At 41.5% G+C, this 19,410-nt stretch overlaps 1 protein-coding gene across 4 annotated transcripts in view; it reads right to left on the reverse strand.

The window, feature by feature from the left end:
• Nucleotides 1-19,037, reverse strand: part of fxr2 (fragile X mental retardation, autosomal homolog 2) — a 32,603-nt gene extending 13,566 nt beyond the window's left edge. For all 4 annotated transcript variants that reach the window (XM_038975698.1, XM_038975695.1, XM_038975697.1 and 1 more), the window contains exons 1-2: nucleotides 18,362-19,037; nucleotides 1,751-1,803 (exon numbers count right to left, since the gene is read on the reverse strand). In XM_038975698.1, coding sequence (XP_038831626.1) covers nucleotides 1,751-1,803; nucleotides 18,362-18,484 — 176 coding nt within the window. In that variant the 5' untranslated portion in view covers nucleotides 18,485-19,037. The remainder of the gene's footprint in view (nucleotides 1-1,750; nucleotides 1,804-18,361) is intronic.
• Nucleotides 19,038-19,410: the final 373 nt, after the last annotated feature.

Below are 19,410 nucleotides of genomic sequence, written 5' to 3' on the forward strand. Positions count from 1 at the left end.
GGACATTTCCCCAAACAGTATGATCTTCGTCCCCATGTGCAGTTGCAAACCGTAGTCTGGCCTTTTTATGGGGGTTTTGGAGCAGTGTCTTCTTCCTTGCTGAGCGGTCTTTCAGGTTATGTCGACCATAGGACTCGTTTTACTGTGGATAGATACTTTTGTACCGGTTTCCTCCAACATCTTCACAAGGTCCTTTGCTGTTGTTCTGGGATTGATTTGCACTTTTCATACCAAAGTGCGTTCATATCTAGGAGACAGAACGCATCTCCTTCCTGAGCGGTATGACGGCTGCGTGGTCCCATGGTGTTTATACTTGCGTACTTTGTTTGTACAGATGAACATGGTAACTTCAGGCATTTGGAAATTGCTCCCACGGATGACCCAGACTTGGAGGTCTACAATTTTTTTCTGAGGTCTTGGCTGATTTATTTTGATTTTCCCCATGATGTCAAGCAAAGAGGCACTGAGTTTGAAGGTAGGTCCTGAGTTTGAAGGTAGGCCTTGAAATACATCCACAGGTCCACCTCCAATTAACTCAAATGCTGTCAATTAGCATATCAGAAGCTTCTAAAGCCATGACATTTTCTGGAATTGTCCAAGCTGTTTAAAGGCACAGTCAACTTAGTGTATGTAAACTTCTGACCCACTGGAATTGTGATACAGTGAATTATAAGTGAAATAATCTGTCTAAACTATTGTTGGAAAAATTACTTGTGTCATGCACAAAGTAGATGTCCTAACCAACTTGCCAAAACTATAGTTTGTTAACAAGAAATTTGTGGAGTGGTTGAAAAACAAGTTAATGACTCCAACCTAAGTGTATGTAAACTTCCGACTTCAACTCTGTTTGCAATGGGAAAAGCCATAAACTTACTGAGTGTAACTCAATTACATTTGGTAATGATCCTAAGATGGCACCTATAATCTACAGTAGATAAATTATCTACATATAGACTGTGTGTGTGTATGTGTATAAAGGCAAAGTGAGAGAGACGATTAGAATAATCAGAAACGTCAGTAGATTACAGAACTAGTATATCGGGGAGGTAGTGTGTGCATTTATCTAAAATACTAAAAACGAGAGCTCGGTCTAAAAACAGCTCAATGGACTGCAGCTTATTTCAACCTACTGGCATCAAATTCACAGAAAGATACTTATGCTCACTGAGGGGGTTCATGATCATTTTAATATAGGCTAGCCCTCATAAAATAGGGTTGAACTGTATACAGGTTGAGGACAGTGGTGAAAATATGGACAAGACATTCTTAAAATAGTGCCGAAGCAGACACTCATAGAAATCACAGGTTTCAATCAGTTATGTAGTATCTCACACAAACAGCTACTCCTCCACAAGGCAAGGGGGGGGGGGGGGGGGGGGGGGGTGTTGGAACAGCAGAACCATCAAGAATGTCAGGGGCCACTGTCCAGTGCGCCTGCCTGTACACCTCAGAGGACTATATTTAGGGACACCACAGACGACAGACAGAGTCAACTAGAGAAAGAGGAACGGGGAGGGGGTTAGGAGTTACTATAAAGGGTTTTGAGGACAGCCGTGTCCCGAGCACAAGTGGTGCTGAAATGGGTATTTCAGATAGAGAGAGTAAAACAAACCCAAGGGAATGGGGGAGAGCGATGACTTGAGCAGCGTGGGTAGACTGGTGTGTGTTTCTAACTAGGATAAACCTGTGACTCAGTAACTCACAAATAGAGGGGCTACTACACGTCACATGAGTGTAAATAACAACTTACTTGTTTTCAAATACTATTGTGAGTGAGTCTTCGTGGACGTCTTTGATGAACCCCTGAAAAAGAGGAGAAAAGGTTGATGCGTATGTGTCAGAGGGTAAAAACAGGTCTCTAGGGCTGGCACAGTTATGGATGAAGAGTCCTAAAAATAAAATAACCAGCATAACTGTTTAAAAATAATACATTGTGGAACAAACAGCTGACTGAAGAGGGGGCGGCGGGGCATTCGTGCAGTTGAGTCCTTTTCTACAGTAACATGGACTCAATGTGATGAAACATTGTTGTGCTTTGCAAAAATGTAGAATGTTTATTCAAATGTTGACAAAAGTGCACAACACGACCCTCCCCACTGGAGAAAGTTAGGTGATACTGGATCAACAGCCATTACAAGAGAGACTCCTCCTCCAAATCTGTCCCCCATCCATCAGTCAGCCCTCTACAGATCTGTCACACTGTGCCATTAACTCACCATGAGGGTAGGAGTTGGGAGTAGTGGAGGGAGGTTGCCATGGTGCTCAGTGTTACACTGCCTTATATAGGGGCAAGAGGTCGCTGGCAGTGGCACTAGGGCCTGAGAGGGAGAGTGATTGTCAGAGCTTCACCTGCTGGAAAGGAAACCTAAGGTTTCGAGAGGCAGCGCAGGCATTATACATACTGAAAGCCCTTACAAGTGATAGCATCAAGATTCCCTTATACTACACAATCTAACAATAACTTCAGTTCTACTGCTGCCACTTTTAGGCAGAGAGAGACGGCCCCAGAGAGACGGCCAATGAGCCAGAGGGACGCCAGATTGTGTTGTGACAGTGCAATTCAAACTGCCACTGTCTGTGTTGCCGTCACTCAAACTGCAAGCTAGTACCACAGAGACTAGCTAGCTAGTAGTTACCAGAAGGGGGAAAGAGAAGAAAACCCCACTTTGGATAGCTACCTTGTTTGATGAAAGGAGACAGGCATAGTATATTCCAATACATGGCTTACTGAAGTAGTTCTAATGAATGGTGTTCATTTTACTACCAGGTCAAAGGTCAGGCAAGCCTTTTGGCATGAGAGCAGAGGTTAGAGTGTCATTCCCGGTGGTACAGTGAGGTCACTCCTTCTCCGGCCATGTGCTGCACTAGGATAACTCCCCACATGCCCAAAGACGGACCACTCTGGCGTGGGGGTGCCAGGTCTACTCTACACAACCCTGGTATAGGACGACGTCCCTGTAAGCACCTGTGTAAGGAAGGTTTTTTTTCTTCTGTTTTAATATTGTTGGACATAAGACTACAAATACCAGCAAATCCGCTCATGCTGAAACCGTAAAGGGCCTTCCCCAAACTGTTGCCACAAAGTTGGACGCACAGAATAGTGTAATGTCATTGTATGCTGTATCGTTTAGATTACCCTTCACTGAAACTAAGGGGCCAAGCCCGAACCATGGACAACAGCCCGAGACATTCTTCCGTCACCAAACTTTACAGTTGGCACTATGCATTGAGGCAGGTCAGATCTGTCCATCGGACTGCCATATGGTGAAGCGTGATTCATCACTCCAGGAGAACGCGTTTCCAATGATCCAGAGTCCAATGGCAGCGAGCTTTACGTCACTCCAGCCGATGCTTGGCATTTCGTATGGGGATCTTCGGCTTGTGTGTGGCTGCTCGGCCATGGAAACCCATTTCATTAAGCTCCCGACGAACAGTTCTTGTGCTGACATTGCTTCAAGAGCTCGGTAGCGAGTGTTGCAACCGAGGACAGATGATTTTTACACGCTAAGCGCTCCAGCACTCCATGGTCACGTACTGTGAGTTTGTGACCTACCACTTGGCGGCTGAGCCGTTGTTGATCCTAGATGTTTACACTTCACAATAACAGCACTTACCGGGGCAGCTCTAGCAGGGCAAAAATTTGATAGACTTGTTGTAAAGGTGGCACGGTGAAAGTCACTGAGCTCTTCAGTTTGTTTATGGCGATTGCATGGCTGTGTGCTCAATTTTATGCACCTGTCAACAACGGGTGTGGCTGAAATAGCCGAATCCATTCATTTGAAGGGGTGTCCACATTATTTTGTATATAAAGTGTACATGTGATCGTTATCAAAATGTAAGCAAGGTTTGAAATTATTATGTTTTAGTCAAATATATCCATTTGGGCTTCTTGTGGTTAACTTCTTATGGCTGGGGGACAGTATTGAGTAGCTTGGATGAATAAGGTGCCCAGAGCAAACTGCTTGCTACTCAGGCCCAGAAGCTAAGCTATGCATAGTATTAGAAGATTTGGATAGAAAACTCTGAAGTTTCTAAAACTGTTTAAATGATGTCTGTGAGTATAACAGAACTCATTTGGCAGGCAAAAACCCAAGAAAAAATCCAAACAGGAAGTGGGAAATCTGAGGTTTATAGGTTTTCAACTCTTGGCCTATCGAATACACAGTGTAAAAGTTGGCCCGACTTCCTACGGCTTCCACTGGATGTCAACAGTCTTTAGAACCTTGTTTCAGGCTTCTACTGTGAAGGGGGAGCAAATAAGAGCTGTTTGAATAAGGGGTCTGGCAGAATGCCATGAGCTAAGTAATGCACGCAGCCGTGAGAGTGAGCTTTTCATTTCTAAAGACAAAGGAATTGTCAGGTTGGAAAATTATTAAAGATTTGATAAAAACATCCTAAAGGTTGATTCAATACTTTGTTTCTCGTTTTTCTAGAAACTGTAATGGAATTTTTTTACTTTGTCTGGACTAAGTGCCTGCGCCTCGTGAATTTGTGAACTAAACGCGAATAAAAAGGAGGTATTTGGACATAAATGATGGACTTTATCGGACAAAACAAACATTTGTGGTATCTGGGATTCCTGGGAGTGCATTCCGAAGAAGATCAAAGGTAAGTGAATATTTATAATGCTATTTCTGACTTCTGTTAACTCCACAACATGGCGGGTATCTGTATAGCTTGTTTTGGTGCCTGAGCGCTGTACTCAGATTATTGCATGGTGTGCTTTTTCCGTAAAACTTTTTTGAAATCTGACAGTGGTTGCATTAAGGAGAAGTATATCTTTAAGTTGCCGTCCACAATTTATTTGGCCCCATGACCATCCGCTCAAGAAAAACAGATCTCTATATATCTAAACCCAAAAAATATATATTTTAAAAAAGAAACATCCCTTTTTCAGTACCGGTCTTTCAAAGAACATTTGTAAAAATCCAAATAACTTCAAAGGTCTTTATTGTAAATGGTTTAACTTCTTCGGGGTAGGGGGCAGTATTTTCACGTCCGGATGAAAAGCATGCCCAGAGTAAACGGCCTGCTACAAAGCCATAAAAGCTAGAAAATGCATATTATTATTTTTATTATATTTGGATAGAAAAAACTCAGAAGTTTCTAAAACTGTTTGAATGATGTCTGAGTATAACATAACTCATATGGCAGGCAAGAACATGAGTAAAAAATCCAACCAGGAAGAGGGAAATCTGAGGTTGGTCAATTTTCAACTCAGCTCCTATTGAAGATACAGTGGGATATTGGTAATGTTGCACTTCCTAAGGCTTCCACTAGATGTCAACAGACTTTAGAACCTTGTCTAATGCTTCTACTGTAAAGTGGGGGCGAATGAGAGAGGATTGAGTAGGGTCTATCATGACCTGAACATGAGCTGACCATGCGCGTTCATGTGAGACCGAGCTCTGTTCCAATGCACTTCTGAAGACAAATGAATTCTCCGGTTGGAACATTGAAGAATTATGTTAAAAATATCCTAAAGATTGATTCAATACTTCGTTTGTCATGTTTTTACGGACTGTAATATAACTAACTTTTCATCCGTACTTTCCGCTGGATTTGACCGCGCGTCGTGAGTTTGTAAAGTGTACTGAACGCTAGAACAAGGAGGAATTGACATAAATGGACATTATCGATCAAAACAAACATTTATTGTGGAACTGGGATTCCTGGGAGTGCATTCTGATGAAGATCATCAAAGGTAAGTGAATGTTTATAATGATTTTTCTGACTTATGTTGACTGCACAATATGGCGGGGATATATTTGTTTCTTGATTGGGCTCTGAGTGCCAACTCAGATTATTGCATGGTTTGCTTTTCTGTAAAGCTTTTTAAAATCTGACACAGCCGTTGCATTAAGGAGAAGTGCATCTAAAATTCCATGCATAACAGTTGTATCTATTAGCAATGTTTATTATGAGTATTCCTGTAAATTGATGTGGCTCTCTGAAAAAAATCACCGGATGTTTTGGAACTACAGAACATAACACGCCATTGTAAACTGAGATTTTTGGATATATATATGAACTTTACCAAACAAAATATACATGGATTGTGTAACATGAAGTCCTATGAGTGTCATCTGATGAAGATCAAAGGTTAGTGATTAATTTTATCTCTATTTCTGCTTTTTGTGACTCCTCTCTTTGGCTGGAAAAATGGATGTGGTTTTCTGTGAATAGGCACTCACCTAACATAATCGTTTGGTTTGCTTTCGTCGTAAAGCCTTTTTGAAAATCGGACACTGTGGCTGGATTTACAACAAATGTATCTTTAAAATGGTGTAAAATACATGTATGTTTGAGGAATTTCAATTATGGGATTTTTTTTGTTTTGAATTTGGCGCCCTGCAGTTTCACTGGCTGTTGAAGAGGTGGGACGCTACCGTCTCACGTACCCTAGAGAGGTTAAACACTGTTTCCCATGCTTGTTCAATGAACCATAAACAATTAATTTTCATGCATTTGTGGAACGGTTGTTTACTTTTTAGGGATAGGGGGCAGCATTTTCACTTTTGGATGAATTGCGTGCACAAACTGAACTGCCTCCTCTGTCCCAGATGCTAATATAAGCATATTATTAGTACACTGCTCAAAAAAATAAATGGAACACTTAAACACAATGTAACTCCAAGTCAATCACACTTCTGTGAAATCAAACTGTCCACTTAGGAAGCAACACTGATTGACAATACATTTCACATGCTGTTGTGCAAATGGAATAGACAAAAGGTGGAAATTATAGGCAATTAGCAAGACACCCCAAATACAGGAGTGGTTCTGCAGGTGGTGACCACAGACCACTCAGTTCCTATGCTTCCTGGCTGATGTTTTGGTCACTTTTGAATGCTGGCGGTGCTTTCACTCTAGTGGTAGCATGAGACGGAGTCTACAACCCACACAAGTGGCAGGAAGGCAGAGGTAGCGGTCCTGCTGCTGGGTTGTTGCACTCCTACGGCCTCCTCCACGTCTCCTGATGTACTGGCCTGTCTCCTGGTAGCGTCTCCATGCTCTGGACACTACGCTGACAGACACAGCAAACCTTCTTGCCACAGCTCGCATTGATGTGCCATCCTGGATGAGCTGCACTACCTGAGCCACTTGTGTGGGTTGTAGACTCCGTCTCATGCTACCACTAGAGTGAAAGCACCGCCGAAAGCACCGCCAGCATTCAAAAGTGACCAAAACATCAGCCAGGAAGCATAGGAACTGAGAAGTGGTCTGTGGTCACCACCTGCAGAACCACTCCTTTATTAGGGGTGTCTTGCTAATTGCCTATAATTTCCACCTGTTGTCTATTCCATTTGCACAACAGCATGTGAAATTTATTGTCAATCAGTGTTGCTTCCTAAGTGGACAGTTTCATTTCACAGAAGTGTGATTGACTTGGAGTTACATTGTGTTGTTTAAGTGTTCCCTTTATTTTTTTGAGCAGTGTAGTATTGGATAAAAAAAACAGACGTTTCTAAAACTGTTTGAATGATGTCTGTGAGTATAACAGAACTCATATGGCAGACAAAAACCTGAGAAGAAATCCAAACAGGGAGTGAGAAATCGATTTTCAAAACAGTGCCAATTGAAATCCCTGTTAGTTATGGATGTGCATGCACTTCCTAGGGCTTCCACTAGATGTCACTGTCTTTAGATACTGGTTTTAGGATTCTACTATAAAAGGAGGGGCTCATAGGAACTCTTTTACTGAGTGGTCTGCAGAAAGCCTCGGTCTCATTATGCGCGGTCACGGGAGAGTATGCTCTCGTTCCAATGCTTTTCTTCAGACAATGAAATTCTCCAGTTGGAACCTTATTGATGATTAACGTTAAAAACATCCTAAATATGGATTGCATACATCATTTGACTTGTTTCTACGACCTGTAATGGAACTTTGAGTTGTCTGGAGGAAGTTCTCGTGCTTCATGAAGATGGATTACTGGGCTGAACATGCTTACAAGTGGCTAAATGATGGGCTTAATAACCTTCTCAATAGGGGGTGCTGTTTTCACTTTGTAAAAATTTCGTTCCCAAATTAAACTGCCTCGTACTCAATTCTTGCTCGTACAATATGCATATTATTATTACTATTGGATAGAAAACACTCTAGTTTCTAAAACCGTTTGAATTATATCTGTGAGTAAAACAGAACTCAAGTTGGAGCAAACTTCCTGTGAGGAAGTGAGAAATCTGAAATCAGGCAGTCTGTTCTAGGGTCAGTTTATTAATTTGCATGTCTTCTATTGGTCGACATGCACTGCATACGCCTTCCCCTAGATGTCAGCAAATAGTGAGAATTGGAATGGAGTTGCTAGGCAGATCTGAGGCCATATAAAGGGTCTGGGTACGTGGGGTACACTTTTCAACATTCGCCATGACGCAAGACAGACCTCAGGATGGCGTTCTGGAAAGCTCCCGTTATAGGCCTTAGATATATCCGGCTCTGATTTTATTCGATATAGGTGTTAAAGACATCATAATGTAGTTATTTTAAACCGAGTTATATCAGTTTATATCAGTATATTGCGATTTTCGGATATTTCTTTGTGCTGCGTTATAGTGAGTTGGGCACGTCTTCGCCACATGGCTACTGTTTACTGCTAATTCCAAAGTTGAAGGCGACAATCTACAACCGAGCAACGATTCTTCTGGACAAAGGACAACTTGCCCAAGATTCTGATGGAAGCTCATCAAAAAGTAAGAACTATTTATGATGTTAATTCGTTGTTCTGTTGAAAAATGTGACACTACTATTCCGCCATTAATTTCGGTGCGGTCTCGCTTTAGCGCACGCTGTATGTCGTAGTAACGTTAATTTTAAAAATCTAACACAGCGGTTGCATTAAGAACTAATGTATCTTTCATTTGCTGTCCAACCTGTATTTTTTAGTCAAGTTTAGGATTAGTTACTGATTAGATTAGGTGCCTCTCCCAAGATTTCTCCCGACATTTTGTTGGCAGCTTGGCTACTATTATCATTGTATAACCACGATTTGTGCCGCTAAATATGCACATTTTCGAACAAACTCTATATGTATTGTGTAATATGATGTTATAGGACTGTCATCTGAAGAAGTTTGAGAAGGTTAGTGAAAAAATTAATATCTTTTGCTGGTTTATTCGTTATCGCTATTGTTGGCTTGAATCAATGCTGTTGTGTGGTTGGCTATTGTAGTAAGCTAATATAATGCTATATTGTGTTTTCGCTGTAAAACACTTAAAAAATCTGAAATATTGGCTGGATTCACAAGATCTTTGTCTTTCATTTGCTGTACACTGTGTATTTTTCATAAATGTTTTATGATGAGTATTTAGGTAATTCACGTTGCTCTCTGTAGTTATTCTAGTTGCTTTGGTGAGAGTTGTGATGGTGGCTGCAATGTAAAACTATGATTTATACCTGAAGTATGCACACTTTTCTAACAAAACATATGCTATACAATAAATATGTTATCAGACTGTCATCTGATGAAGTTGTTTCTTGGTTAGTGACTATTTCTATCTTTATTTGGTCGAATTTGTGATAGCTACCTATGCAGTAAAAAAATGGTGGGAAAAAAAAGTTGTCTTTTGCTATCGTGGTTAGCTAATAGAAATACATAGTGTCTTCCCTGTAAAAAAATTAAAATCAGAAATGATGGCTGGATTCACAAGATGTGTATCTTTCATCTGGTGTCTTGGACTTGTGATTTCATGATATTTAGATGCTAGTATTTACTTGTGGCGCTATGCTAGGCTATGCTAGTCAGCTTTTTTACTGATGAGGGTGCTCCCGGATCCGGGATTGTGACCAAGTAGAAGCTAATGGAACAAATCTGTCATTTATTGTCGAACTGGGATTCCTGGGACTGCCTTCTGATGAATATCAAAGTTTTTTGTAGCTTCTGTTGACGCCAAAATGGTGGCTATTTCTTTGGCTATTTTGGGTTCTGAGCGCCGTTCTCAGATTATTATTTTTCCGTATTTTATTTTATTTTTTATTTTAAATCTGACACAGCGGTTGCATAGAGGATAAGTTTATCTTTAATTCTGTGAATAACACTTGCATCTTTTATCAATGTTTATTATGAGTATTTCTGCAAAATCACCGGATGTTTTGGAATCAAAACACTACTGCACATAACGCGCCAATGTATACAGATTTTTTTATATAAATATGCACATTATCGAACAAAACATACATGTATTGTGTAACATGATGTCCTATGAGTGTCGTCTGATGAAGATCAAAGGTTAGTGATTCATTTTATCTATATTTCTGCTTTTTGTGACTCCTATCCTTGGCTGAAAAAAATGGCTGTGTGTGTCTGACTTGGCTCTGACCTAACAATCAAATGTTGTGCTTTTGCTGTGAAACATTTTTGAAATCGGACACCATGGCTAGATTAACAAGATGTTTCTTTCATTTGCTGTATTGGACTTGTTAATGTGTGAAAGTTACATATTTCAAAAAAATATTTTTGAATTTCGCGCGCTGCCTTTTCAGCGGAATGCTGTCGGTGTTCCGCTAGCGGAACCCCTGGGCTAGAAAGACAGCACTACAGGAGACAGGACACTAACAGCTTACAGATGGTAGGCAATTAAGGTCACAGTTATGAAAACTTAGGACACTAAAGAAGCCTTTCTACTGACACTGAAAAACACCAAAAGATGCCCAGGGTCCCTGCTCATCTGTGTGAACATGCCGTAAGCATGAGGACTGCAGATGTAGCCAGGGCAATAAATTGCAATGTCCGTACTGTGAGACACCTAAGACAGCACTACAGGAGACAGGACAGACAGCTGATCATCCTCTCAGTGGCAGACCACGTGTAACACCTGCACAGGATCGGTACATCCGAACATCACACCTACGGGACAGGTACAGGATGGCAACAACAACTGCCCGAGTTACACCAGGAACGCACAATCCCTCCATCGGTGCTCAGACTGTCCGCAATAGGCTGAGAGTGTTTGGACTGAGGGCTTGTAGGCATGTTGTAAGGCAGGTTCTCACCAGACATCACCGGCAACAACGTCACCTATGGGCACAAACCCACCGTCACTGGACCAGACAGGACTGGCAAAAAGTGCTCTTCACTGACGAGTCGCGGTTTTGTTTCACCAGGGGTGATAGTTGGATTCGTGTTTATCGTCGAAAGAACGAGCATTACACCGAGGCCTGTACTCTGGAGTGGGATCGATTTGGAGGTGGAGGGTGCATCATGGTCTGGGGTGGTGTTTAACAGCATCATCCGACAGAACTTGACGTCATTTCAGGCAATCTCAACGCTGTGCGTTACAGGGAAGACATCCTCCTCCCTCATGTGGTACCCATCCTGCAGGCTCATCCTGACATGACCCTCCAGCATGACAATGCCACACTGCTCGTTCTGTGCGTGATGTCCTGCAAGACAGGAATGTCAGTGTTCTGCCATGTCCAGCAAAGAGCCCTGATCTCAATCCCATTGAGCACATCTGGGACCTGTTGGATCAGAGGGTGAGGGCTAGGAACATTACCCCCAGAAATGTCCAGGAACTTGCAGGTGTCTTGGTGGAAAAGTGGGGTAACATCGCACAGCAAGAACTGGCAAATCTGGGTCAGTACATGAGGAGATGCACTGCAGTACTTAATGCAACTGGTGGCCACACCAGATACTGACTTTGATTTTGACCCCTTTTGTTCAGGGACACATTATTCCATTTGTTAGTCACACGTCTGTGGAACTTGTGCAAACAATGTTCTTCCCCAAAAACATAGCCAAACGACAATCTAGCTAATTATATAGCTGTCATCTAAAATAACCCTAATTTATAAGACAATTCTTATTTGATTAATGATGGCTGGACCCATCTATGTGAAGCTAGGCACAATAAGGATTAGCCACAATAATGGACTTTGCGGTTAGCCTTCAAAATAAAATGATGGCATAATTCTACTATTTGTATTCATTTGCATCAGTCATTGACAAACTGCAAATTCCACTATTGTGCCTATGCCTTAATTTGGCTAGCTTCACAACACAACCTGGTCGAGCCTCAAGTACACTAGCCAGATGAAGCTAGCTGGCGACTTATAACATTAGCTTTGGGCAACAGGGTTAGATAGCTGGCTAGCTATTTATTTTCATGAACTGAAGTTACAATTTCAATAGGCGAACAACAAGTGGCAACCTAGCCAATACTTACAAGGATTCCTAAATCATTGCTAAGAATAATTAAAATGAAGACAGTTTTTACTGGTCATTGTTTTCAGGCTGGTTGTATTGGTGCTAGCTAGGTACCAAGCTAAAGCTAGCTACCCCAGAAGTAGCGGTCGAACAAATTATGCTTTATTACCAACGCGGTATTGTAAACACATCGTTCATGGCCGGTGTTTGCTGACTTTCTTTGTACAACTTTGACAGTGCTACTGTGCCTTTTTTGACACGCAAATACCTAAACAGCATTCCATGGTATGCATGTCATGCAGCTAATAGCAGTGACGCTATTACTGTGTAACTCCGGTAGGACAACATCGGAAAAATAGCGCACTTGGTAGTGTTAACCGGTGCTCGACCAGTCGGCGAAAGCCAACATCACCCACGACAGAACGGTTGATTGTCAAGGGCAATGAAATCCATTATCTTGACTTTAATGGACTTAGCCTTTGAGTTGTCTCGCTTAAATTGTTACTCTTTCAAATGACTGCTTGATCCACACAGCAGACATTGTGGGGTAGGTTAGGAATGCTGTGTTGCACTGGTAGTGCAAAATTTTACGTGGCGTCATTAGGTCATGTACCTACATTATTTAGGTATGCAAGTCAGCTTTTGCACATCAGCCGACACAGATGTTGGCATTTTTAGCGAATATCGTCCGATACCGATATGTTCACCGATATATCGTGCATCCCTAACTTTAGGAATACACAGGGAGGGAGTATGGAAGCCTATTCCCGCCCCTAATTATTATATATTTTTTCACGTTCTCTCGAAATGGACTTAACAATATTGAGAAGTTAATTGATAAGGCCAGCATCCCGAAGTCACCTCTTCACTGTTGACTTTGAGACTGGTGTTGTGCGGGTACCATTTAATGAAGCTGCCAGTTGAGGACTTGTGAGGCGTCTGTTTCTCAAACTAGACACTTATGTACTTGTCCTCTTGCTCAATTGTGCACCGGGGCCTCCCACTCTATTCTGCTTAGAGCCAGTTTGAGCTGTTCTGTGAAGGGAGTAGTACACGACGTTGGCCAAGAAACTGAAGATCTCATACATTTCACGCATGGAATAGCCTTCATTTCTCAGAACAACAATAGACTGATAAGTTTTTGAAGAAAGTTCTTTGTTTCTGGCCATTTTGAGCCTGTAATCGAACCCACAAATGCTGATGCTCCAGACACTCAACTAGTCTAAAGGTCAGTTTTATTTCTTCTTTAAATCAGAACAGTTTTCAGCTGCGCTAACATAATTGCAAAAGGGTTTTCTAATGATCAATTAGCCATTTAAAATGACAAACTTGGATTAACTAAAACAATGTGCCACTGGACCACAGGAGTGATAGTTGCTGATAAATGGGCCTGTGCACGCCCATGTAGAAATTACATAAAAAAATAATCTGCCGTTTACAGCTACAATAGTCATTTACAACATGAACCATGTCCACACTGTATTTATGATCAATTTGATGTTATTTTTACGGACAAAGGTGCTTTTCTTTTTTTTTTTAAAGGGACATTTCCAAGTGACCCCAAACTTTTGAACTATAGTATATGTATATATATATATATACTTTTTTATTTAACTAGGCAAGTCAGTTAGGAACAAATTATTATTTACAATGACGGCCTAGAAACAGTGGGTTAACTGCCTTGTTCAGGGGCAGAACAACAGATTGACCTTGTCAGCTCGGGGATTCGATCTAGCAACCTTTCGGCTACTGGCCCAACGCGCTAACCACTAGGCTACCTGCCACCCCAATAAACACATACATAACCAGTCAAAAGCTTGGACATGGTTGCTCATTCAAGGGTTTATCTTTAATTTTACTATTTTCTACATTGTAGAATAAGTGAAGACAACTATGAAATAACACATATGGAATCAGGTAGTAAACAAAATGTTAAATCAAAATATATTTTGATGTTATATTATTCAAAGTAGCCACCCTTTGCCTTGATGACAGCTTTGCACACTCTTGGAATTCTCTCAACCAGCTTCCTGAGGAATGCTTTTCCAACAGTCTTGAAGGAGTTCCCACATATGCTGAGCACCTGTTGGCTGATTTTCCTTCATGCTGCGGTCCAACTCATCCCAAACCATTTCAATTTGGTTGAGGTCGGGGGATTGGGGAGGCCAGGTCATCTGATGCAGCACTCCATCACTCTCTATGTAAAATAGCCCCTATCCAACCTAGAGGTGTTTTGGGACATTATCCTGTTGAAAAACCAGATGGGATGGCATATCGCGGCAGAATGCTGTGGTAGCCATACTGGTTAAGTGAGCCTTGAATTTGAAATAAATCACCTTCTGCGTCACCAGCAAAGCAGCCACACACGATAACACAACCTCCTCCATGCTTCACGGTGGGAACTACATGTGCGGAGAGCATCCGTCCACCTAACCTGCATCTCACGAAGACAAAGCTGTTGTAACCAAAAATCTTACATTTGGACACAGACCAAAGGACAGATTTCCACCGGTCTAATGTCCATCACTCGTGTTTCTTAGCCCAAGCAAGTCTCTTCTTATTGGTGTCCTTTAGTAGTGGTTTCTTTGCAGGAATTCAACCATGAATGCCTGATTCACACAATCTCCTCTGAACAGTTGATGTTGGGATGACTGTTACTTGAAATCCGAAGCATTTATTTGGGCTGAAATTTCTGAAGCTCGTAACTAATAAACGTATCCTCTGCAGCAGAGTTAACTTTGGGTCTTCCATTCCTGTGGCAGTCCTCATGAGAGACAGTTTCATCATAGCGCTTGTCTGTTTTTGCGACTGCACTTTTAGAAACGTTCAAAGTCCTTGAAGTTTTCCGGATTGGCTGACCTTCATGTCTCATAGTAACGATGGACTGTCATTTCTCTGATTATTTGAGCTGTTCTTGCCATAATATGGACTTGGTCTTTTACCAAATAGGGCTATCTTCTGTACTACTACCCCCCCCCCCACCCTTGTCACAACACAACTGATTGGCTCAAATGCATTAACTAAAGAAATTCCACAAACTTTTAACGAGGCACACCTGTTAATTGAAATGCATTCCAGGTGACTACCTCATGAAGCTGGTTGAGAGAATGCCAAGTGTGCAAAGCTGTCATCAAGGCAAAGGGTGGCTACTTTGAACAAGTTCAAATAAATTTGTTTAAAACTTTTTGGGTTAATACATGATTCCAAATGTGTTATTTCATAGTTTTGATGTCTTCACTATTATTCTACAATGTAGAGAACAGTAAAAACAAAGAAAAACAATGGAATGAGTAGGGGTGTCCAAACCTTTGACTGATACTGTATATAAAGAAGTCAAAGGTGCTGCTCTCACAGGATTCCTAGATAAATTAAGGGATGTCGAAAACGCACTCGTGTGCTTGATATGAACAATAGTGAGAGGAGATTAGTACAGTGCCTTCAGAAAGTATTCATACCCCTTGACTTTAAATCAACATGTCTGTGTTACAGCCTGAATTCAAAATGGATAAAAATCGACTTTCTCGGTCATCTACACAAAATAACCCACAATGACAAAATTAGATTTTTTTTTCGCACCAAAATTGTTTCAAACGAAACACATAAATCTTATTTACAACCGAGTCATACTTTGAAGCACCTTTGGCAGTGATTACAGTTGAGACTCTCTGGTTAAGTCTAAGAGCTTTCCATACCTGGATTATGCAAATATTTTCCCATTGTTTTTTTGTTTTTTTTTAAATCATTCCTAGACAACCATGTTCAGGTCTTGCAATAGGTTTTCATGTAGATTTAAGTCAAATCTAACCTGACCACTCAGTAACATTCACTGTCTTCTTGATAATCAACTTCAGTGTAGATTTGTCCTTGTGTTTTAGGCTATTGTCCTGCTGAAATGTGAATTAATCTCCCAGTGTCTGGTGGAAAGCAGACAAACAGGTTTTCCCAATAGGATTTTCCTGTGCTTAGCTCCATTTCCTTTTTATATCCTGAAAAACTCCAGTCTTTAACAATTACAAGCATGCCCACAACATGATGCAGCCAGCACTATGCTGGAAATTAGTAGAGTGATACTCAGTAATGTGTTGGATATGCCCCAAACATAACACTTTGTATTCAGGCCAAAAAGTGAATTGCTTTGCCATATTACTTTATTCTATACAGGCTTCCTTTTCACTCTGTCAATTAAGTTAGTATTGTAGAGTAACTACAATGTTGTTGATCTATCCTCAGTGCTCTCCTATCACAGCCATTCAACTCTGTAACTGTTTTAAAGTCACCATTGGCCTCATGGTAAAATCCCGGCGCAAGCGCTCATTCCTCTCCGGCAACAGTTAGGAACGACGCCTGTATCTTTGTAGTGACTGGGTGTATTGATACACCATCCAAAGCGTAATGAACTTCACCATGCTCGAAGGTATACTCACTGTGGTTTTTTTTGTACCTATCTACCAATGGTGCCCTTCTTTGCAAGGCATTGGAAAACCTTCCCAGTCTTTGTGGTTGAATCTGTGTTTGAAATTCACTACTCCACTGAGGGATCTTACAGATAATTGTATGTGTGGGGTACAGAGATGGGGTAATTCAAAAATTATGTTAAACACTTATTGCACACAGAGTGAGTCCATGCAACTTATTATGTGACTTGTGCATATTTTCACTCCTTATTTAGGCTAGCATAACAAAGGGATTGAACACGTATTGACACTTCAGCTTTTCATTTGAATGAATTGGTAAACATTTTCAAAAACATAATTCCACTTTGACATCACGGGGTAGTGTGTAGGCCAGTTAACTAAAAAAATCTAAATTTAATATATTTTAAATGAAGGCTGTAAGGCAACAAAATGTGAAAATGAAAGGTACTGTAAAGGTGAATGGATTGTATACTTTCAGGCCGTAGAGCCAAAATGTCACAAAGTTAACAGAACAGGTGTGAGGGAGGAGAGTAAACATAGTCCAAACCAGGGCTATTAAACTCTTACCCTATGAGATCCTGAGCCAGTTGGTTCTGTTCTACCTGATAATTAATTGCACCCACCTGGTGTCCAAGGTCTAAATCCGTCCCTAAATATATGGAAACAATCTAAAAATGCAGTGGAACTGGCTTCGAGTTCCAGAGTTGAATTTGAGGGGTCTAAACCACAAGGGGAGAGCAGAGCTAGAGAAAAAACAGGACAGAGTGAATGATCATTTGGACTGGCAGAGTGCTGAGATTAGGATCACCTGTTCCACCAACACCTGCTTCAGTTCTTCAGTTACTGTCAGGCAGGCTCAACTGAGCCATTCAACCCATAGCAAATCACTAGGGCCTATTCAACTGTCTGCCAGTACACAAACTGTCTGTTTTACTAAACTACAGCAAGCATTTGCACAGGGACTTCTGCCTTGCTGACATTAAATGTAGTCATTTGACTCAACTTGAGTCACTGAATAAAATAACTGACATCCTCATAATGAAAATAAATGCATTGACTCCCTTATGTTGAGTCACCTAATTTGGTTATGTCACTGTAGTGTGATGTTTGGAAACAGCCATGATATGACTGACTATCAATGTAAATCATTTGATTCACTGTAATAACGTAGGCTGACTCAGCCTCCTCCTTTGAACGAGAAATTGGAAGAAAAAAAACTTGTTAGGAAACAATGTGCGAAAGTGGAAATAATTTGACAGCTTTATGGTAGGTACCTGCTTAGAAAGACTAATCAAATACATTACGTCAGTTAGGCTACTTACTTTGCTATGTCTCACCCGGGCCAGTAAACAAACAGGTCGAGATCTCATAACATTTTATATTTGCCATCCTTCCACCGCCCTTATTCTCGCTAGCAAATGTGAGTGATTAGCTAGCAACTCCTACCAAAGAAAGGAGTGCCCCGAGAAGATGGTTAGCTGACTAGCTCAAGACAGCCAACAAAGTGTAAAAATAGACATTTGGAATTGACCAAAACCAGGCCACAACAAGCGTGCTCCACAACGGCCAACGGTGACCTGATGAAAAAAAAAAAAAAATCTAGGAATAGCGATCTTAACATTTGGGCCTACTCTCAATGAATGATGCTGCTAACCAAATCTGCCAGCTAGTTAGTTAACGTTACCAACGCTAGCTTGGTATTTGCTAACTAGTTAGAACAAAACTCTGTCGACATCCATATTTGCAATTGTTTACCAGTTGTGCATCCTTAGCAAACGTTAATGACTGCACTATTTCATTTACCTTGTAGAAGGCCCCGTTCGAACCGCGAACCTCCACCGCCAGCCCGTCCATAGTCGTCGGTAGGTCCCCACGACTGGGCTTCTCTGATTGAGCCGCTACGACTCCGTGCGGTTCCGGTACCATCCCCAGCTTCTCTGCCGCTGGCCCGTCGCCGCTCTCCGGCCGCTTGTGGATTTCCAGTGTTTCGGGAGGTGGAGGGAGAGGGGTGAAGGGATCGGGGAGTTGGGTGTTGATTATGGGATCAACGAATAGCTAACGTTAGCGTCTCCAGCGGTCAACTTGACGTTAGCTCACTACCTAGCTAACGTTAGCAAACTATCGACGATACCTTTGTTAGCTAGCGTGCAACGGCACTAGCAAGGTGCTGTCCTGCGTTGAGGGGGCCCGCGGCGGTCTAGTTGCAATGTGCTTCAAAGCTAATGATGCTATGTGAAAGGGAGATGTTAGCAAGCAGCTAGCTATCATCGACACCTTGATTCCGTCACTTGCGGGATGCCAAAACAGGCGTATACATGCAGCAGTCGGAGAAGTTACTGTATTAAGTCATCGCTGGGATTCCTTTTGTTGTTTTTGAAGTATAATTTAGCAAAAAAGTCTCCTCCCGAACTAAGCGTTTGTGGTGCACTATAGCCCTACAACTCCTTATACTCCAACCGCCCGTCCCTCAAACGCACGCCGACAGAGTACATCAGTGAGGTACTGAATGATCTCGATAATCCCACCCCTCATTCTTGAAAGATACACCCAAAATAGCATACTGACTTATCATTGGTCAACATGACCGCAAATCAAATATAGATATTTTTCATTGGTTTGACAGTTAGAGGCCGGTCTGTGTTTCATCCAATCATTTTGCAAAATATCTATTTTAGGCATCTCTATTGGAGATACTGCCTGTCAGTTATGTTACCCAAATTACTGGCTCTATGGAAAGTTAATTTTGTGGACCTCTACATTCCCATCCTTAGTGTGATTTAATTGAGTCCAGGGGTAGTCTATGAAAAATTATCAAATCACGTTCATAAATGTGCAGACCACATTCATATTCC

Source organism: Salvelinus namaycush, chromosome 36 (genome assembly GCF_016432855.1).
Source record: "Salvelinus namaycush isolate Seneca chromosome 36, SaNama_1.0, whole genome shotgun sequence".
NCBI lineage: Eukaryota > Metazoa > Chordata > Actinopteri > Salmoniformes > Salmonidae > Salvelinus > Salvelinus namaycush.